The sequence below is a fragment of the Dermochelys coriacea genome, chromosome 3 (genome assembly GCF_009764565.3).
Source record: "Dermochelys coriacea isolate rDerCor1 chromosome 3, rDerCor1.pri.v4, whole genome shotgun sequence".
Lineage (NCBI taxonomy): Eukaryota > Metazoa > Chordata > Testudines > Dermochelyidae > Dermochelys > Dermochelys coriacea.
Window position 1 is genome coordinate 20,944,193 of NC_050070.1, and position 22,987 is coordinate 20,967,179.

Below are 22,987 nucleotides of genomic sequence, written 5' to 3' on the forward strand. Positions count from 1 at the left end.
TAATTTTTAACTTGTTCTTTTCCTATTTTAGCCTCTGATCCTACTTCATTTTCACTGGCATTTACTATGTCAAAATAGCGGAGACAGGGATGATGTAGTTTAAATTTAGAGGGGAAAATTGCAGAAGGTTCCAACAATTCAGAGGGAGGAGCTCTGTTATCTAAAAATAGGTGAGAGGAAGGAGTTTTACTCAAGATGGCATCAGAAGGCAGCGCTTAGCTATCTAAAAATAAGAATGATGTAATAGGAAAGATCTAGAATTTTGCTAATATCTGGAAGCTGACTGGCTGAGATGAGCTGACATTGACAGAGCAACCAGTCTATATGGTCGACAGCTAGCAGGCTAAGTTGTAGTGGGTTTGTGGTTTCTGGGTGAGCAGAAGCAGCAAGACACCTGAGGAGGAGAATGCTATCTGGAAAAAAACAAAGAAGAAAAGCAGCAACAAAGGTGGAACTTCCCTGAGAGCAGAAGCAGAACTCTGAGGTTGCCTTGGCAATGGCCCTCAGAGCAGCTACCTGCCAGCAGCAGCGGCCAGCAGCAACCACTGCTACAAAGGCAGTAGCTTCTAAGGCAGCAGCAGTAGCTCCAGGAAAGCAGTAACATCCATCATCTCCAGGCGTTGACATCGTTGGCTTTAGCACTGACAGAGCAGAATCGTAAGTCTGATCTTCTTTCTACATATTATTTAAGAGTGCCTGGGTGTGTCTGTTAATAAAGTGGATGCCTGCTTCTGAATGAGATCTCCCCTACCCATCCTGTGACTGGCTGCTCACCACTCACAGGATGTTAAATATTAAATGTTAGATATTAAATGTTAAATGATTAGTGTTAAGTAAATGGTTTTATTTTTAATCTGTGAATATGATAATGTTTTCTCATATGTATACGTAGAGGCCATGTATACCACATTGTATTAAGTATGGGGTTAGATTGAAACACTAAGATTAAAAACCTTTGTGTATGCTGTCTCTTTATATGCATGTTACATTGAAACTATTCTCTGTATGTGTTAGATATTCTATTACTCCTGGGGGAATTCTGCGCCACTACAAATACGCGGAATTTGTCCCCTGCAGATTTCTTTGCTTCCCCACAGAAAAATGGCTTTTTGACAGGGGAAGCAAACAGAAGCCACAAGAGCGGTCATGTGACCCTCCCCAGCAGTATGTTTTGGATGCCCAGGGCAGCCAGCAGAGATGTAAATCACTGTGGGGCTAGGGGCAGGACTGGGGAAGACCCCAGCTGGTGGCTCCCATCCACAGCTGCTAGTCACAGCTGGGCTGGGGAAGAGGGGACTTCCTCTTCCCCTGCACAGCATCCAGGGCTGTGTCAGACCCACCTCCAGATTTCTGCCCTGGCTGCAGGAAGCTCTGCAAACTCCCCCCACTTCCTACACTCATCGCTCCTCAGCTGCAGGGAGAGGGATCACTTTACAGGGAGCTGCTCCTCCATCCGCCTAACCCCTGTGCATCCACACCCCCCATACCCAGACCCTCCTGCCGAGTCTCACCCCTCCATATCCAGAACCTCCCCTTCCAAGTCACACTTCCCCTGCACCTGGACTACCCCGACAAGTTGCCCAGATCCCCATCCCACTGAGCCCCAACCAGCTGCACCTGGATCCCCACCCCACTGAACCTGCCACACCCAGACCCCCCTTCTGAGCTCTATTCCCCCCTCCACAGCCAGATGCCCTCCCCCACTGAGCTCCAACCACCTTCACCTGGACCCCTCTGCAGAGTCCCATTACTGTTGCACTCAGAACCCCCCAACAAACCCCGTGCATCCAAATTCCCCCCATATCTGGATCCCCCGCTGAGCTGCCCGCACTCAGATTGTCCCACACAGAACCCTCTCAACCCATATATGAATCTCCCACACACTAAGCCCCTCCACACTTGGATCCTACCGGGCTGAGCCTGCCTGCCCACCCTGGTGCACCTGGCACAGAGGGGCAGGGCCCTGGGATGTTTCTTGGATCCTTCCACTGGGTGCAGCCTCACTGCCGAGTCTGTGTCCCAGGGGGAGCTGCAGAGTGATCCCAAACTTCTGTGCAGGCAGTAGCCTGTGCTCCCCAATGCCATACTGGATCCGCCACATTTATTTGATGAATAAAATTTGCAGAATTTTAAAATATCGTGCACAGCATTTTAAATTTTTTGGTGTAGAATGCCCTAAGGAGTATTTTGTGCAGTCTGTCTTTTATTTTACTGCTCCACTTTATTGTATAATTCTTAAGCGTAATTCTATTGTGTTTTATTAAACCCTATATATCTTTTCTTGCTTTATTAAACTTACTGTAACTTTTATTTTTAATAAATAAATCTTTTGTTTTCAAAGAACTTCTGCTTGTGTGTGTCAATCCTTGAGCAGAAGACTGTATCCATTTCAAGGGTTAGCAAGGCTAGCTTGCTCTGGTGAACCCTCTGTGGTCAGAGATAAGTCCCCTAGTAAAATCCTGGCAATTCCTTTGGGGCGGGCTACAACCTTGTTACCCTTTTGTTAAATTAAAAGTGCTACCGTAGGTTAATTTAATTGGCGTCTACATTTTAGGGTAACAATGCCATGTAATTTTTAAAGCCTGGGCTATATTTACTTTACAAATTACACCCATGCAATAGCACAGCCTTTTAACTGACAGTTGTGTTCAATTTATATCAATGCATCTAGCTTTCTGCTGCCAGCCAACATTAGTAAGCCAGGGACTACAAGATAGTACTTTGATCAGCAATAGACTAGGGACCAGGTTGCCCTTTGAACTTTCTGATAAACTGAGCTCTCCAAAAAGGAAGCGCAGGTAGTGCCAGTCATCACACTATGGATCCCAGAAAGGGAAACTTTAGTCAATGCTGCTCATAACTCTCAAATGTCCCTCATTTGAAAGAACATTATTCATTATAATCCCAAGATTACCACAAATTTGGTGTCCACTCCCTTTTATTGCGGAAAATAATTAACAATCAATAAAAAATTGTGAAACTGAGGTTATAGGAAGAGGTCCTCATAGTAAGGGAAGGAGTCTCACAGCATTTTAAGTTCCCTGCACAAAATAATTCTTGTGTCCCTCTTTTTGAATCTGTCACAGAGTGTTTTGGGGCCTTGGTGGGTTAAAAAGTATGGCCAGTCACCCTGGGGCAGGTCCCAGACAGGACACCTTCCGGCACTGCTCCTCACTGGACAGTAGGGTGACCAGATGTCCTGATTTTATAGGGACAATCCCAATATTTGGGGCTTTGTTTTCTATAGGCCCCTATTCTCTCCCGCCCGTCCCGATTTTTCACACTTGCTAGCTGGTCACCCTGCTGGAAAGGGACAAGCAGGTTGCACCAGTGGGGATCCTTTCCCCCTGGGGCTATGCAGGCAGTCAGGCCATGCTGCCAAGGGCTCCTCGCGGGGGGGGGGAGGGGTGGCCCTGTGTGCGCTATGCAGGAGGGTGCCAGGTGCCTGCTGCTGTCCCCCCAAGCCTACGCCAGCCAGCAGGCTGCCGCCATGGGGACCCCACCCCAGGGACCGAATTCCAACGGTCACCAGGGCGCCCGGGGGGGACGCGGTGGGAGGGGGATGCGCAGGCGCCATCACGGCCGCCGGCCACCGATCCCGCCCAGCGCCGCGGGAGAGAGGCGTCGCGCGGCCGCGACGCAGCGCGCGCGCCAGGCTTCCCCCGCCCCGCCCTGGTCGCTGAGCCTCCGCTGCCGGGCGGAAGAAGCCGGGACGTGCCCGCCTTCCGCCCGGCCTGGCAGACGCTGCTCGGCCGCCGGCGCGTGCGGGCCAATGGCCGCGGACATGCTGGGCGCCGGGGCAGGTACGTGCCGCGGGGGGTCGGGCCCGGGGGTTTCCGTCCCTGCTCCGGAGCTGCGGCCCAGCGCTTTCCTGCTAGGGCGGGGCCAGGCCTCCCGGCTGCGGCGGCGGCCCTCCGTGCCAGGCAGAGGGGTAATGCAATGGGACTGTCGCCTGCCCGCCCGGGAGCTGCCGAGCAGGGGACCTTGCTGCCTGCAGGGTTTGTCAGTGCAGGGCTCCGCAGCTGTGCAAGGGATAACGCTGCGGCTGCTGCTGCTGCTGCTGCTGGCCTCCTGATATCAGATCAATTCCTGTTCAAGATAATGCCCAAAGAACCTCGCACGCAAAGCACTGCTCGTGCAAAGAGCAACACTTCTTTGCAGGCTGCTGCTGCATGTAGACTATTATCATAGCGCCAGAAACAACACTGCCTTGCCGAATGATGTTGCATGCAGTGTATTCTCATACACCACTAGTGCAAGAAAAAATACTAATTGTAGCACGGTATTACGTACAATAATAGTGCTGGAATAATACGTTATAGAGTAATATTGTGTACAGTAATTCTTACACAATGATGATGCAGTTATACTAATTGTGGATTTATGCTGCGTTAAATTTCTCATGTTATAACAATATTGCAAGAACTAAGTTTATGCAGTTATGCTATCACTAAAATCGATATAGTAATAATGTTACCAGTTGTAATATATTTTCTGTGATATTACTAATTCTCAGGTAAAATCTCTCAGAATATTTGTTATGTAAGTAGTCTCTTAAATTTACATGATGCCTTTATAATACAAGTAAGAAGAAAAACTCCATGGCCCAAGTCCCTATAAACAAAAGGTTTCAGAGTAGCAGCCCTGTTAGTCTGTATCTGCAAAAAGAACAGGAGTACTTGTGGTACTTTAGAGACTAACAAATTTATTAGAGCATAAGCTTTGGGCTGTAGCCCATGAAGGGGTTGTTATCTGTATAGTGGTAGTACCTAAAAGCTGCAGTCATGGACCAATACCCCATGGGGCTAGGTGCTGTGCTCCCTCACCGCTTCACTTGCACATCATGCTTCCTCTTTCCATAATTCCAAGCAGATGTCCCCCATGCTTCTCTCAGGGCCCACAGCCACCCCACAGGATCCCTGCTACTCATCATGCTCCCTGTCACAGGGTGGCTGGCCCCTTTCTATGACGTAGGTCCAGCATCCTTGTACCAGAACAGTTCTTCCATTTGGCCAGCTAAGAGGGCGGGCAGCACCTGGGGTCTATGGAGGAACAGAGACACAGCTAGTGAATCGGAATCAGTGAGGAAAGGGCAGCTGAGAGCTTCTGGAGACTGTATGTTTGGGACCCAGGAGAAGGCTGAAGGTAGGAGAGCAGCAAGAGGCATTTGCTGGGTGGTGGTCCCAAGTCCAGAATCCAGAGGAGGGCAACAAAAATGATTAGGGGACTGGAACACATGATTTATGAGGAGAGGCTGAGGGAACTGGGATTGTTTAGTCTGCGGAAGAGAAGAATGAGGGGGGATTTGATAGCTGCTTTCAACTACCTGAAAGGGGGTTCCAAAGAGCATGGATCTAGACTGTTCTCAGTGGTAGCAGATGACAGAACAAGGAGTAATGGTCTCAAGTTGCAGTGGGGGAGATTTAGGTTGGATATTAGGAAAAACTTTTTTACTAGGAGGGTAGTGAAGCACTGGAATGCGTTACCTAGGGAGGTGGTGGAATCTCCTTCCTTTGAAGTTTTTAAGGTGAGGCTTGACAAAGCCCTGGATGGGATGATTTAGTTGGGGATTGGTCCTGCTTGAGCAGTGGATTGGACTAGATGACCTCCTGAGGTCCCTTCCAACCCTGATATTCTATGATTCTATGAAGTCATAGAGATAGGGGGATGAAGGCAGGAGGATCAGTAGCAGAGGGAGGTGCCTGTGGTTCTAAGCCAGAGAGCTGGAACCAAGGGCCAGAGAGGGCTGAATGCAGGGCAGCAGCAGAAGAGTTCACTTGCTGACCTCTCCAGGGTTGGAGAGCTGAATGCAGAGGAACTATGAGAGAGCAGAAGAGGTAAGGGATGCTCCCCTGGCAAGGAGGCTGTGCGGGTTCTCATTGGGAAAAGTGTGGTTGCACTCCAATTATAAGTATGAGGGTGGCTGTTCTGGTACAAGGACAGGGGAGGATTGACAGAGAGTGTGAGCACGTTTGAAGATGCCGGTGTGTGATGGATGGGGTGTTACTGGATGAGATGTTGGGTGATCTTAATGACGGCACTGGGGTGAGAAATGAACTATATGTGTTGAGACTTCATTCAGGATTAAATGAACTGTGTCTGGTAATAAACTGTGCTGATGGACTAGAGGATAAGCTTGCATGGAGTTTTTGGGTTCCCTGACGGGGAAGCTGAGGCATAGATGCGTATCATGCTGTGTCCTGCCACAGAAGGGTGCTCCAGATGGGGCTGTCCAGTCACACTCTTCTCCCACGTTTAGCTCTTAAACGTTTAAACCAATCGACTCTAGTACGTACCGAGGCTGGGAGGGAAGTAGGAGGGGCACGGTAAGCAGCAAGAATATGCCCGTGTTTGGGATGAGAGTGGAAATATGTGGCCTGTGGGTGGTGGAAGGGGAGTTATTTGAGGTTTACGAGGGGGATGTTGGATGCATTTTCTGCTTATTTCTTTGCTTTTCATGGTGTTTGGTTGATATTTGGTGTCAAATTACGTTGTATCCCACACACAAATAAAAATAAAATAAAAATGATTAACTTTTAAGTCTTTCTTCATAAGTACAGTTCCTCTTGTTGTAGTTGGGGAACTGAAAGCTGTGCAGAAAGAAATCCCCTATTTGTCCACAGGCAGCAACAATGCAAGTTTCCCCACTCTGCTTTGCCAAAGTGCTTTTGTGCCCACTCAAACATTGGCTCTGCTGAGGCTGTTCAGAGGGAGTCACTAGTAGTTTTTTTCACATTGACATTTGTTCACAAGAACTGGAGTAAGACCAGCTACTCGTTATGGCCCTGATAGTAATGGCTTCATTTCATTCACCACTGATCTTGGTTGGATGTGAACCAATAATGGAAAGGTGAAGAATTTGTATTTGGTTGAAAATCCTCTGAGTGATTCTTGCAAGTTAAGCCTGCAGCCAAGTAATGGCATCACATAGAAGCTTGACTGTTATATCAGAAATATCGCCAGATAGATGGGCAGTTACTGTACGTGGAAAGGGAGATTGTTGGGGCATAATTCTTATTTCACTTACACTGTTGTAATTTGGACTAGATTGAAGGTGCATCAGTGTAAATGGGAAGAGAACTGCATAGATAGTAGAATTGACAATCTCCTCCTGGTGAATAACCGGGTGCACTGATTCCCCTAAATACTATAATCTGACATTTAGAGACAGTGAAGTCAATGGAGCAATCCTGATTTATGCCTGCTGAATATGTAGCCCTGAGTTTTTTTGTTTTGTTTTGTTTTTACAGGACCAGGTTTTAATAAAAAAACATCCAAACTTCTTTGCTGATAATATTTTTCAGCAGTTTGTTATGATTTATCATAGGGGGGAAAAAATTCAGCAGCCTGGAGTTAAAACCCTGGACTCATGCAATATTATTACTGAGGATTTTTTCACAGGCAATTTTTATTATATACTAATTACAAGTGTTTGGTATAAATTCTTATCTGCTTAATTGTCTTTCCTTCTAGCATCCATTCTTGCTTCCAAGTTGACACTACAGCATGCATGTGCTATAAAATCAAAGTCCTGCTGTATTAAAACTATAGCAAGAAAAGGTACCTTAACCAACAAGACATGTTTCTGGCCTATGAATCCAAACTAAATTTGTTGCATTCCTTCATTTTTTGTCTGATTAATGAACTAATCCTTCAAATCCTATTCATGTCAGTAGTCCTCATTCATGTCCCATTGGAGTTCTCAAGTGAAATCCTGGCCCTAGTGAAGTCAAAAGGAGTCTTGCAATTGCCTTCACTGTGGCCAGATTTCAGAGTAGCAGCCGTGTTAGTCTGTATTTGCAAAAAGAAAAGGAGCACTTGTGGCACCTTAGAGACTAACAAATTTATTTGAGCATAAGCTTTCATAAATTTGTTAGTCTTTAATGTGCCTCAAGTACTCTTTTTCTTTTTGCGAATACAGACGAACATGGCTGCTACTCTGAAACCTGTCATTATGCAAGGCACTGAATTTAGCCATGTAGAGTGGAAATCTATCAACTTCATGAATGCATCCGATGAAGTGAGTTGTAGCTCACAAAAGCTTATGCTCAAATAAATTTGTTAGTCTCTAAGGTGCCACAAGTACTCCTTTTCTTACTGTGGCCAGAATTTCACTGCTCCTATGAGACTTGCTTCTGTGAATAAGATATTGTAGGATCAGATTATATGTAAACTCCTCAGAACAAGGCAGTTAGACCAGATTTTGAACTCTGTTGCTCGTGTAAATCCCAGCTAATACCACTGACTTTCTAACAAAGCAACTACAATTTGCTGAAGTTTGTAGATTTTTTGAATATTGAGCCATTTAATAAAGCAAGGGTAATGCATCCTTTATTTTGACAATCATGAGGTTTAATTATTTATGTCACTCGGTTGCAGAATATTTGAAAATAATGCAGAAGAATGAGACCTTACTTGAGTTACTCTGCTATTGAAGAATCTTTGAGGAATGGGGAGGAATTACTATTTCTATTTGCATATTTGCCAAATGTTGATTAGCAAGGGTCTGCTGTAATTAAAACATAAGTATATTTGTCAAAATAAATGAGCAAAGTTATAGTGCAGTATCCTTGTTCCACTTCCCCCATTTTTTCATAGATTTTGCAAAATTCAATAATTTGCAAAGGGACTTCCAATCATTACTATGAATTCATAAGATCTGTTTTATTTCTTAATGATTAAGTCAAACCCAGAAGAAGTTTTAAACTGAATCATTTTTAAAAACTGAAATTGTTTTTCTTCACTCAAACTCTTTTGGTCTTATGCAGTTGCTTATTGTGTCTTGCAACTTTTATTTTAGAAAAATATGTGTTGACACAGTTGTTCATTTTAAAATAAGTATGTGCAAAGCATTGCACTAACTCAAACTATAGAGGAGATGTAAGAAAATGACTGGGCAAATCAGGTTTTGGTCCTACCAAATCTGTTAGGGTTCCTTTAAGTAAACTGAGAAACAAAAGCAAAAAAGAGTTGACTGTGCCTTTCACTGCACCTTGGATACTTAGAATCAACTTAATTATCTTTTGTGGGTAAATCAGGGCCTGGTGTTGGGAACTCTGGGTTCTATTTGTGTCCTTTAATATAGGATTCTTCTGCCCTTTAGAAAGTCATGTCTGTCTTCTATTTTACAGAGAGAGAAACTAACACCACTTACCTCCTATGGGTGCTGTGAGGCTTAATTCATTCATATTTGTAGAATGTGTTGAGATCCTAACGTAGAAGATGCTGTATGAGAGTGAAATATACAATAAATCTGAAACCCCTTGGGACTTCATGCTTATCGCTGTGCTGTTGAACACACCCACATAGAAATTCAGGACATCAGTGGGGAATAGAGTTCAGATGCTGTTGCTGCAAAAGTATGCAGGCCACCCATACTCCCTGAGCTACCAGAAACTCTTCATTAATGCTATTTAAAAGAAAACACCACCTTCTTCCCCCCCCCCATTCATTGCATTGAAAATTTAATTTGCTTACAGTCTAGTTCTGGTGGAACTCTGGACCTCATATAATCTGTATTGCCGACTCATTGTTTCAATTTAAATTGCAGCCTATAATATGTTTGTCTATTTATTACCCTCATTTTCTTTTGATATTATGCTTTATCACTCTGAAAAAGCACTTCATGAACATTTCAGTAAGTTAACATTTCTGTATCACATATACCTGAAAGTAGAAAAAAGTATTTTTTTCCCCTTTGTCCAGATCTTGGTCTTTTCTACACACAGTTTGAACTCCTGATTTAATTAAAATCCAGTTTAGAAATTGATGTAGTTAAATTGGTTCAATGCCTCTTGGTATAGATATTTGTATTTCAGATTAAAAGTGCCCAAACAAAGGGTGGCTGCACCAATTTAACATAAATTGATTTAGTGCTCCAACTGTGTTTCGACCCGTCCTTAATGGTTTAAGAAAGGCCTGAGGTCTGGATCTTAGATTGGAAGAGTGTAAGGCCTAAACTAATGTCCATTGAAGCTAATGATAGTTTGCTCATTGATTTCAGTGAGCCCTTGACTGGGCTCTGTTGTATTTCAATGGAATGTATAGGACCAGCATTAAAGGTATTAACACGATTCTGTAACTGTCTAACATTAAATAGTTTTAACCAAGGTTCAGCATTTGGTATACAGAGACCTCAGCCTGCTCAGTGTCATGGCAAATATGCCCTTAAAAATATTTAAAATCCTTTATTAAGGATACAGAAAAAAGAGGGAGGGGAGAGAAAAGGTTAAGCATTTGAAATACAGAGTATTAAAAGTAAGGCTTTTATTTTAACAACATCCCTTGTGCCCTTTCTCTTTAGCTGGACTGAGTCTTCAGATGGGAAAAAACCCTTAGCTGGTAATAACTGTCCTTTTTGGGGGGAAAAGAGAAAAAGTTAGTTGAGATGGGCTGAAACTGTTGTTGTTATGGTTGGTTAAAGTCTGATTCCGTTTCCTAGAAGACAGAATGAGGCAAACACACATAAGAGGGGAGAGAAAAGAGCAGAACAGCACAGATAGAAAATGTAGCTTCTGCCCTTGGTGTTGACTCTTTGAAGCAGCGAAGGTCTAGTAAAATACTGGCACAGTGCATGGTTTTATCAGCCATTTGAGACCTGGCAAACTTGTACCATTATCAAGCTATTTAAGAGATTGCTTTTAACTGCCTCTTTGGTAATGGGCTTACAGCAATGTTGCAAAATATACAGGTGTTTTTGGCTAAATCGGACTTCTGTTAAACAGGAGGCAAAAGGAGAGAGCTAGGAAAGAGAAGAAATAAGGTGGGGAAGGAAAAGGACATACAAGGTGGGAGGGTGGGGAGAGTGACTAAACCTCACATAAAGAAAAGGAGTACTTGTGTAAACCTCACATGCGAGATGGTGTTTGGGATTTAGCCAGTGCTGGTGATGTCAGCTGAGTTCTCTCTTTATCCATCACCTTGCTTAATGTTACAGCACATAGATATATGTGAAAACAAGAATAAGTTTATTATCGAAGATTTAAATGTTAATGAGTCAGAAAATTGGCAACAAAGGCTTGCATATAAAACAAAATCATAATTTGCTTTCTAGAGACCAAACTTAAACTTGTTGTGATCGGAAGTTAACCTGTTAATCTCATCCCCAAAAGTCCTCTGCAGCATTTTGACCAAGGTTGGCTGATCTCCCATTTTCATCAATGTAAACGCATTGCCCATTTATTTCATAAGTGTAGGAAAAAGTTTGTCTGGTCACAGAGACAGTATAACCACCCAGGGCTTCTTTTTCCTGAGTGTCCCTTCTCTGTTGATTTCATATGTAAATGGGTATCCATTACGTTAGTTTTCAGTGTTTGGTTTACATCTGACACAGAGAGAGGTGAATAAAGATCTCTTGTCTGAGAGAAAACCTGTTCTGTTTTTTTGTTTTTTTTGTTTTTTTTTTTAATTCTTGTGGTGACTCGTACCTTGATACATTTAAGACCTCACATGGCGTTCTTCGAAGCAGAATGTACATAATAGAATCAGGACATTACTGTAACCTCTTTGCCAGTTGGTAGTAAGGGTTTCTTGGGTCACAGCCCCAAGAGATGATATATGTATAAAATAACATTGAAACAAGGCCAAGCTTATGACTTTACAAGTCTTCTGGTTTGACAAATGCACCTGCCACTTCTTGATAAATGATCCTTTTGGCAAACATTCACGTGTGTCATAGTTCACGTTGATGACATTTTTATTCATAACTAGTGAGTTGATGAACACACACACTTTTTTGACTAATATTACAGATGTGTCTAGAGGTGAACAAAAGCTCCTGGTTGACAAAATTATTCAGTTCCCAGGTGACCTCCACTTGGATACTGTAAAGTTTCTAAATGATGAATATATGTTTTGGTTGTTATGTTTGCGTGGCCCTTATATTTTCATATTATAGTGCATTGTTTTTTTTTCCATTGCTGTATTCAGAGGGTTAAAGAATTAAGAAAACACACTGAAATTAAATTTTGACACAGATATGTAATTTGAACAAGCCAACATAGCTTTAGACGATGAAGACCTTTCCTTGCATCCTATAAATATTCCCAGACAAAAACGACATTATAGTGGAAGTGAGGTTGAGAGTACAAACAAGGCTGGGAGGCAGGGTACTGGACTGTGGCCTAAGAAATGTGAATTCTATTTCCAGTTTGACCATTGACTGGCTGTGATGTTGGGCAAGTAACTTCTCCAGTGCTTTCCTCTGCCACTCTTTATCTGACTTGTCTATTTAGATCATAAGGCCTTCAGGGTAGGGACTGTCTTTTACTATCTGTTTGGACATCACCTACCACAATGAGGGCTCTGATCTCAGTTGGGCCTTATTTGAATACAAATTTTAGATGATGGTGGTAACACACATCAGTATGTCATGCTGATATCACCTCCCATTCTGTGTTTAGTGAGGCTGGTATGTTAGTTTTGTTGAGCCTGTCATGAGGTCCACTCGCTGCAGGTGGAGCTCTGGGGATTAGCTCTTTACAGATGTGAGGCCCGCTTCTGCTGCTCACTGCATGCCTGGCTGCTGCTTTCTCTTTCATTCTCTGAAGCTGTGTGCTCCCTCTTTGTGACTTGGCCCTCCAGTGACCTCACTATGTATGTTTCCGCCTTCTGGGGCAACAAAGGCTTTCCTTACCAGCAGTCTTAGGCAGTCTTCCCATTCACTGCCCCATGGTACCACTTCCCCAGCGACTGGTAGGGGAACTTAGGCCCACCCTTTATTCCAGGTTCCAGCTCAAAGACCCTCTAATGAGCAACTGAGGTCTGTCCCATTCTGGATCTTGCTGCCTTTCACCTGAGCGTTTCCTACCCTTCTGGCTTCCCTCCTTCCCTGGGTTTGCCAGACCCAGAACTCCCTCCTCCCTGTAGGCTACTTGCTTCTGTAGCCCCAAACGGACCACCCTTCTCCCATGGAGTGATTGCAGAATACTTTCCTGCAGCCCCTCTCTGCTATCGGCTCCCTGGCTTTATAGAAGCCCTAACTGTTCCTGCACAGTTGAGCTTCCCCTAATTAGGGTGTTTTTCTCAGCCTTAATTCTTCCAGTTTGTAGTTTAATAGATTAATTGGCCTAACTGGCTTCCATTAGCCTCTTCAGGGTAAGTGTGGGGTGAACATCCCATCTCAGAGCTGCCGAGAGTCATTGTTATTCATATTGAGATTAAAGGGGAAACACAATTTTTACTACCCTACCATTATTGCATGTAGTATAATGCCTAAGGGGGAAAATATTCTCTTTTCTTTTCTTTTTTTCAGTTTGTTTTTAATGTACAGTTGTGCCTAATCAATGCACTGTTTCTTTCCTTTTAGACAAGGATCTGCCCATTACAGCCACCTGGGTAGAACCTTGCTCTCTCACAGAGCTCCCTGGAGTTCCATGGCCTGCTTGCTTGGATCTGAATACTGGATCTGGTTTTTAGCTAGTCAGTGTTCCCCTGTTAGTTTTGTTTTGGGTCTTTGCACTCAGTTTCAGGGAAGAGGAAAACGTTCTTTAAAAAGTTAGCAATATATCATGTAAAAACCATAATAACTGACAAAGGGAACTCGGAGACAGAAGCAGTAACTTAAAGTACTTAATATCAGATTTGATGCTGACAGCTTCACTTTAATGGTGATGCTGTGTTACTTCTGTTCCTTTGTCAGTAGTGTCCACTTGCAGTCATGTCTTGTCTTGTTATACAACATGTAGCATCTTCAGTATTAGAGTCTTCCACTTGTGGCTCTCAAAGCACTTTATAAGCATTGTCATTTGTCACAGCTCTCCTTAACTCCTTATCATCATTTTATGGTGTGAGAAATTGAGGCACGGGTAAGTTATTGAGTGATTTGCCCAAGAAGTCACACAGGAAGTTTGGAGCAAAGCATCTTCTGTGCATTAGTGTAGAACCCATTTTGTCTTACTGTGGCCACAGTTCAGCAAGGTACTTAAACACATGCCTAGCTTTAAGCATCTGAATCAGTGGGGTTACTCACATTGTTGAAAGTTTATCTTGTTGAATGAGGACCTCCTTGTCCTGTTTTAGTAAATATAAAGTAATCCTTCTCTGTTATCTGTTTCCTGCTATTGGACCAAAAGTAAAAACTGTAAATATATAGCTCTGGGGGTGATTTCTCCTTGTCCAGAAAACTCCAGTCAGTCTTTGCACTAGCAGCTTTGCAATATGAGATGTATTGCAAGATGGATGGACCCAGAGGTGTAGCAGGTGTAACGATTGTACTGTGTAATGGCCTGATTGATCAATGTATATGTCAGTCATGCGCCCCCAATTTAGTGGCCTCTGTATCTTTATACCAATGTCTACAATATACTAAAGCAGTAGTTACTGAATCAGGTCATAGTTTAGTTGAAAACTGGACATGGGAACTGGGTTTCTTTGGTTATTTATGGTTTAATGATAGGGTGTTAAGTGCTGAGGTGCTAATTATACATAGATATTTACTGATATGTTATAACAGCCTCTTGTTCTGTTTAGCAGAGAGCACGAGACCAGGATCAGAAGAGCAGGTCCCTCTGTATGAAGAATTTATTTACTGTTGTGGAGCAGCTACTCAGGTCTTAAAGTGTGGGCCCTGGAAAGACCTCTTGGAAACTGAAAATAAAACTCTCCCCAGGCTCTTATTTCTGATTATTCCAGGTAAGTTTAGAAAAAATGCAGAGCTCTAATTAAAAGAACACTGGCAGGTTTAAATATGACAAAATTACCCAGTTTGTCATACAGGGAGTTTGAGGTAGAGGCAGGAATAGAACCCAAACTCCTGATACTTTAATCACAAAATCATCCTTCATCTGGTTTCTTATGATCTGCATTACAAGTCGTGCTTTACATGCATAAAACTGAAAATTTACGAAGTCTGATGTTCTCCTTATGCTGTTCACTTGCTTTCTGCATCATATTTATCTTGAACAGTTGGAGCAGGTGGGGCAGTTTTGCTTCTCTTCCTTGTCAGTTTCACTTTGCAGCTGTTGTCCTTTAGGGTAATGCTGCCTCCTCAGGCCTGCATACATGTGAATGATTAAATTCACAGGGAAGAGTTTCAATTGCAATTTAAAAGAAAATAATTGATAAAAATGATTTCTTCTTAGGTGAGCTTTGTAATAGACTTCTTTAAAAAAAAATCCTAGATTTTGAGCTTAAACTACCCTTTAAATCAACTGATCTAACAAATATCCAAGATTATTACTTAAATTATTTACATTTTGTACAAACAAAACTGTTAACACTTGCCTGATTAAATAGAGTTAAGATTTAAGAGACAAAATCTAGCTTCATTGAAATCAATGGGAGTTTTGCCATTGACTTTAGTGGAAGCAGGAGTTGTCCTTCAATGATCCAGTATAGCACAACAATTATAATTATGTTGAGTGACTGCTTATATTGGGCTTTGGGGCCAACTATTTTGGTACTTTTAACTGTTTTCTCTCCATCACAGTACTGTACTTTAGAGATAATGTTAATTGACTGAGAAATAGTGCGGCAGTGAATGACCCTTCTGGTTTTCCAGTTCCTTTTCATGTGTTTGACTAAAAAATCTCTTTATTTGTAAGTATACTCTGGTGCTATAAATAACTACTCAGGGGCAAGTCCAAAAAATTAATAATTGTTTGGGGTATGGTGTATTTGGACACTAGTTCCATCATTAAAAATGCCCTGATCTTACTTCAGTGGTAGTTGGCCTCTTAGCATCAGGCCCGTAAATGTTAATTGTGTGAAAATACATTAAATATGTATTATTTCTGGACTGTGATTGGTAAAAATCATATTGTATATTAAAAAAACACCCAATGCCTTAAAAATGTTGTGTCCATTTCTATAGCAAAAAAGCATGCAGATTCCATTGTTGGATTCTTATGCAAGGTTTTGGAAGCCTCCCCAAAAGTTCTGTGTATTTGATATTTCTGGGCATATCTCTTTGGGACTTGGGCACTACATTTTGTGCGATACCTACTGGAGTTGGATGATTGTGTCATTTTAACACATCAGCTAATGTTAAAACTATCACTGTTTAACCGATAGTTGAGAAATACTGCTCCTAATAAATAAAAATCAGATGTTGCCACCTTTTTAAGGGAACATCTGGTGAAGTAAGCACCAGCTAACACAAGTATGGGTGGCAGAATCTGTTTCTGCAATGGACTCTGTATGGACAGACCCCCACTGAAGTCAGCAGAGCTCTTCAAAGGAGCAGGATTGGGACCAAAGTCTGTAGCATGCAATCTGCTTTCAATGGATGTACTTCTGGAAGGCCAAAACAGACCTGCTGAATTAAACAAGTGTTCTCCCATATTGTAGATGCTTTCCTGAACATTGCTTCTATGTTGAAGTGATGAAGACAGGGAAAGAATTGTTGTGTGAGGCAGTGGAGTGGCAGCACTATATAGATATAATTTCCGAGAGAACCATTCTGCAAAAACTTTGTAAACATCTTTTGGCCAAACAAGCACCCAGAATGAACAAATGTGAAATGTTCATAGCAACATTTGTCCTGCAGTCTGGGAGGCTTTACTAACAGCTGATTCACGTTTTTGCCGTTTATTTTCAATACAAATTGGAAGTTCCCCTGACTGTGAAAATAATTTTTTAAAAAAGAAACAGGTTGCTAAACAAAATGTTGGACTAATGAATGATGGTGAGGGCATTTCCTGGCAGTCAGTATCCAGCTGGAGGAGCTGAGAGCCCTTGGCTCTCCCGCAGTCTTATAACCAAATGATTGTTTTTTCCGTTTTCACAGTTTATAGTAGCAATAATGACCTCCTGGTTCCTAGCAGTTAACAAAGTACCTTCTTATGTGTTAAAAAGTTAAAAATTGAATGACACTTTACCATGGATACAGTGATCTGTTTACAGGGCTAGTCTTTGCTCTAGCAGTTAGGAGCTGTAGGGTAACCAACCAAGACTTGATTCTGATTAAGTATGTATGTATTAATTTCTGTTCCGGTGATTGTTAAATATTTTTTTTTTACCTGAGATGTTAAATATTGACTGAAGCAAAGCAGACGTCAAGTTTTTCCTCCAAGCACTCAAAAGTTAGGAAATGCCAGGACTAAGGTTTCCTGTGCAACCTTCTGTCGGCCCTCTTGTGAGTAGTATTATGACAGTCTTTAATTACGTGATTATATGCTGTTTTTTCCAAGCCCCTTTTCACCCCTGCTACTCCCTTCCCCTTCAGCACTAGCCTTAGCCCGTCTCCTGCCTCTCTTGTTCCCATCCATGTTCCTTTCCCTTTCCCAGCTCCTAGCTAGGTCAGGAAATAGTTTTCCCCTCCCATGAAACTTTCAGATTTTTCAAAAATGTTCCCATTCCACATCAGAATGAAACCAAGACCTTTCAGAGTTCTTCATGGAAAAACAGAGAGAGATCTGCCCTAAAATAGCCAACAGCCAGGGGTTAGGGCACTCACCTGGGATGTGGGACACTCAGTCTGTGCTGCTTTCCTCCATCCCAGCCTATTCTGGCATGGGCTTTAACCAGCAATTACATCCTGGACCTGGAAAGCCTTTCCCAATGGAAGTTTTTCCAGTACAGTCCCATGAAGAGTTTGGGGTTTTGACAAATTAGCATTTTGTGACCCCACCCCCTCCCAAAAAAGTTTTGTCTGAAAATTTCCAATCAGCTCTATTCTTGACCCCTTTCCCAGCAGTTCCAATTCTCCTCCTGTGCCGTTCTCTCACCCCTCTGCATACGACTCAAGGTGTTTCTTCTTCTCTGCCTGGGCACTGGCAGGGGGAGCACTGAGTGCACAGAGGAGACAATCAGCCTGCTCTCAGTTCTGGCACCTAGCCCCACTCTGGCACACATCAGTGGAGAGGAGCAATTGCCGGAGAAGCCCTGCTCAGTCCTGGGATGGTACATGTCCATTTGGTCTGTGGGGATGGTGCGTGTACCATTTGGTTAGTATGTAGAGGATGTGATGGGGAGGGCGTGTGCTTGGTGCAAACAGAATCTTTAGAGAAACTGTCCTCCAGATTCTTAATACTGAGCATATGTAAAGTGCAGTTTTTTCAGAGGTTTATAACTAGGAATGATTTGGGCTCTTTATATAAAAAATAAATAAATAAAAAAGGGACAGAAAAAGGCACATCGCTAACACCAGCATGACCCTCCTGCCAAATTTCAAGTACCTGCTGCAAAGCACGGAGGCTCTAGAGTTTCTTGCCAAAACAATTGTAGCTGTAAAGGTTTTTAACGTGGGCAAAACAACACATTTTTCCCCTCACCTCGTTCTCGGAAGCAGCTGAACTGTTTTAGCTGAAACTTTCCAAAAAGTCTGGAAAGTGCCTTAAGCCGAAGACTTACATGCAAAATTTCAGCCCAAACAGTTTGGCAAAATTTTATATGCATGCAACTGAAAACAGTCTTATAATTGAAAGTGTCAGGCAACTTTAACTATAGATATTGCTGTGTGAGATGCCTATAATAGGACTCCGTATTATATAAATTATTTTACATTCTGAATGTCTACCTGTTGACTCTTGTTTGTACCTCCATTAGCACAGTGACCCTTGATCCATGGCTTACTGCAGTACCAGACTTGCCAATCCCCAGTATTCAAAAAACATGAGTCAGCCCTTCCCTCATACCCTCCGCCACCCCAAATCATGAGCTCAACTTAAAATCATTAATAATTTATTTTTAATGGGTTCTTTTGATTTGCCTTCTGATTCTTGGGCCTTGAGGTTTCACACTGTCAAGCATTTCTCTGCAACCATAAGATTTTTTTTTTTTAATGAGCTGAGGTTCATCCCTTCAGGATCTAACACCAAACATTGTCAGAGATATAGTAAAGCAATGAGAATTGGTAGCGCTGCAGAAATAATAATCTGAAATATCTAGAAATCTTTCCGTTCTGGCTGTAAACTTTTAAGAAATTTAACAGTTTTCCCTTTGTAATTAACAGTAACAAACTGGCATTGTTAGCATGAAATGTCCCAGTCTGGTAGCAAGGGTTGATACAGAGCTAAGTGAGCATGCTGACCGACTGAGGCATGTGAGGTTTTTTTTTTTTTAAGGTTTGGGTGTGGAACGTTTATTAATTCCCTTTGATGGAGAGCACTATGTACACAGAACAGATACAGAAGGTTACTTCTTGGTTTCCTCCTCCTTGGAGAGAGTCTTGATGATCTCTTCCTTCTTGGCTTGCAGACATTCTTCACGGCACTTGCGAGCTTCCTTGGTCTTGGACCTGTGAGTTGTTAGGCAGATGTTTCTCTCTAGGGGAAGGAGGATCTAGGGTATGGTTTGAGCAGTCCTGAGAGAGGATCCTTTGGAAGAGCATTTATTCTTTTTGTTTAATAAAGCAAAACCCCAGGAAAGGAGTGCTTGGGGTACTTGCCCACACTGTTATTCCAAAGGAGAGCTCTTATCCTCTCTCCCTCTTTCCACCTATAGCTTGTTGTGATCTGTAGCTGTGTCTTATTACAAGTTAGATTGTACACTCTTTATGGCAGATTCTGTATCTTTCTAGCTGTTTGTATGCTGTTTAACACAATGGAACTTGATCCAGGTTGGGGATTTTGAGCACACCTTCAATAATAATGATTATGATAAATTAATGGAGAATATTAGGGAAAAGCCTTAAATCCATGGACTCTTTTTAGATGGGATCCATGTGGCAGAGAAGTAATGGTGAAGAGAGAATGGGTTAACACTGTTGAAAATGTAAATTGAAATGTATATAAAACCAAGTTTTAATGTGTACTTAGAATGTTAATTGTTGGATATTAGCTTCTTATATCTTCATTTATTATTACTCTGCAAAGTAGATGTTTCATTTACTGGTTTTAACTTACCTTTGGAAAAGTCATGTTCTACAACACTTTTTCTAAAAATTGGAAGTGTATCTAGTAACATTTTCTTGGTAGCTGATGTCTGCACTGCTAAACATGCAAATTGGATCAGAAAGGGTAGTCTGCTTTTAAGGCATTTACCTGGGGTTTTGGAGACCTGGATTCAGTTCCCTGCTCTGCGTGATTTTGGCCAAGTCCCTTAAACTGAGATCTTCAGAAGGCAGTTATGGGTCTAATTTCCATATATTTCAATGGGCATTAGGTACCTAAATACCTTTGAGGATTTGGGCATTAGTCTTACTTATAACTTTTTCTTATAGTTCATAGTACGCTAATAATAGTAATTAATAATTTGTGCCTCCATTCACTATCTGTAAAATGGGGATAAAGGCATTTCCCTGCCTCACAGGGCTGCTGTAAACATATAATGAAGGCTGAGAAGTGTTGAGATGCTACAGTATTGTGGTCATATGCATATCTGTGAGAGATTAGAATACCCCTAAAGTTTGGAAAGCTTTACTTTGAATCTGAAATATAGCATGTGGTCCTATCTATGATTTATTTTTAGGATGGTTTTCATCCTTCGTTTCCATTAGCTACAGACTGGAGCAGGTCGAAAAATGAAAAAAACGTGGCAGAATATATTGAAGTCATCTTTGTTCCATGGATTTAGAAATGAAATGATGTTTTGGGTCCTGCAACTTTTCTTGAAGATTTTTCTCAAAATGTTTAGATCTTTTGGTCTTTCAGTTTTGTTTTGTTTTGTTTTTTTTCCACTTCCCACTGCTTTTCCTCTTTCCTTCTTTTTCATTTTACTGTTGGATGCGATAGAATAAATGATGTCCAGGGGTTGTTTGTTTGTTTTTTTTCTTTTAACAAACTGCAAGTTGTCCAAACTTGAGGAAACTTTCAAAAGCTGCAAAAGGAAGAAAGAAAATGAAACAAAAAAAATTTCCCAACATCATTCATTCTGTTGAATTCAGCAGGAAAACAGGGGTGGAGGTAGGGGTGGAAGGGGGTAAGAGGAGAAGGGACAGGAGGAAAGAAAAAAGTGTGTGTGCGAGAAAGTGGCTAAATTTTTCATTTCTAATTTATTGAAAAACATTTTTAATCTAAATTTTTGTTTTGACCAGCTCTACTTAGAACTTTTCCTCCCTGAATTATTTTCTTTACTTTGTTGTTTATAATGCTCTAATAGCAGTAATTTTCAATCTCTATAATGCCTTTCAGCCAAGGCTTTAAAAACATAAATTAACATCACAAAATTCCTGTGGGAAGTTTATAAAATGATATTATATCCATATCATAGATGGGTAAACTGAGACATGAAGAGGTAAGTCAGAGGCAAAGCCAAGAACAGGACACACACCGCTTGCTCTGACCACCTGTTTAATGTAGTTTAACTGATTTAATGTAATATCAATTTTATTTTTCATACCTCAACTTTTCTGTCACTGAAAGTTTTCTGCTTTGGTGTTGGCCTCTGTATATAATTCAACAAAAACTCTATTAACTGTGGAACATCTAAGACACCGGAGCAGGCATTGAGAAAATCTGGGATCTCTGATCACCTTGCAATATATTCCCAGACATAAACATTCAGAATTAGGTGGGTTCCCCCCTCCAGCCCATTCTCCCTCTAGCTTTTATAAACTGTTTGAGTCCCAAAATGATAAATAATTATTTCCCAGCTCTGGAATTTTCAAACTTGAAAGGTTTGTATTTATAGTTCTGTTCCTTTTACAGGGCGAGGCAGTGCAAGAAAGGGCAAAAGGGTGGCTGAGTAGTGGGTTGATGAAAGGAAAATCCAGGCAAGAGCTGAAGGGTGAGTCTCGCCCCAGAAGCAGAGGATGTGGAGCCAGGCACTCGCTGGTCTGAACCGAATATAGTTAATTTTAATGTAGATGATGATTCATTGTTCTGCTTATTAGAGTGATGTGGTGCATACTTTTCCAGTCTAATAAATTTCAAGCATATGACTTGTTTTATGTGTAATCAAATCAAACTGTTTTTAGAGTACAGAAAGGAAAGATACTAAAATGCTAAGGACCCTGCTCCTGCTCCCACCAGAGTCAATGGCAACAGGCCCAAGCTTTGCAGGGGATTTGGGAATATGTCCTGTATATTTATTTCCTTTTCATTGTTTAAACAAAACCATACATAAAGGGTCAAATTGCTCCCAGCTTTGACTTGTAAATATGGAAGGTGATTCAAAAAGACTGCCTGATCCTGCAGTCATTGAGGTTGATGGCAAAGGTTTCATTGACTTCAGTGGTGCAGGATTAAGCCCATGGACAGTGTCTTACAGCTGTTAAAATGCATAGACTTTAGTGGAGTTAATCCTAATGTAACCATGACCATCGGATGCATTTTTAAATAGGATTGTGCTTATCCACGTTTGGTGCAAAATTTGTTTATCATCATGTTAGTTAGAATAGGTTAGTTAATCCGTTCTCTAAATCAGTACTTTTCCCCACTGTAGGCAAAGCCCGGACTGTTTTAGTATTAACAGTTATACTGCAATATAGTCTTCTGAAAAAAGGCATAATTAGAGGATATGCTTAATTTTACTACCATATTCTGTCCCATAAAATCTGTGAGATTCACAGTAGTGTAAAGTTATGTATATTTGCAGGATCAGGGCTATACCTCATTCTAGGAAATAGCATCAGACAAAGTCATGAAAATTTATTTTTTATTTTGCGGTGTTGGTTTAGTGTAAAATTAGCAGTGGCGTGTACAATCTACAATAGCAATATTTAACATCATTTGGCTTCATTGAACTGGGGCCCACAGAGTTTGATGGAAATTTCTTGTTCTGTTTTAAGAAAATCTGTCTATTTATGTCTGTGTATTTATAAAACACGCAACTTAGTAAATAAATAGAGTACAAACTTATATAACCTCTATGCTGTTTAGCTCATTGCAGGAGTACTTTGTAATAGCTCCATTCCAAACATCCTAACTCTTGATTTCATTGATGTAAATAGGGCAGTTTTGTCATCTTTGTGGTTTTATACCAGGAAGTTTAGTTCATGGTTGATAACGCGTAATGTAAATCATAACATTTTTTGTGGTAAGGTGTGCTTGCACAAGTTTAATGCATTAATATACAAGAATCTTTTCAGATTTTTATTCTTTTATCCCTGTATCTTTTATCCTCTCTTATTGGCCAAGTTTCCTGACCTGCTTGTTTGCAGTTGGAT

The 22,987-nt window shown here is 41.6% G+C and overlaps 1 protein-coding gene across 6 annotated transcripts in view; it reads left to right on the forward strand.

Moving 5' to 3' along the window:
• The first annotated feature begins 329 nt into the window (after positions 1-329).
• LDAH (lipid droplet associated hydrolase) overlaps positions 330-22,987 on the forward strand; it is a 173,138-nt gene continuing 150,480 nt past the window's right edge. For 2 of the 6 annotated variants that reach the window (XM_038395682.2, XM_043510189.1), the window contains exons 1-2: positions 3,606-3,803; positions 14,470-14,631. In XM_038395682.2, coding sequence (XP_038251610.1) covers positions 3,773-3,803; positions 14,470-14,631 — 193 coding nt within the window. In that variant the 5' untranslated portion in view covers positions 3,606-3,772. Of the gene's footprint in view, positions 658-3,571; positions 3,804-14,469; positions 14,633-22,987 lie in introns of those variants that run through there. The other 4 variants (XM_043510187.1, XM_043510188.1, XM_038395683.2 and 1 more) reach the window with 4 other exon arrangements.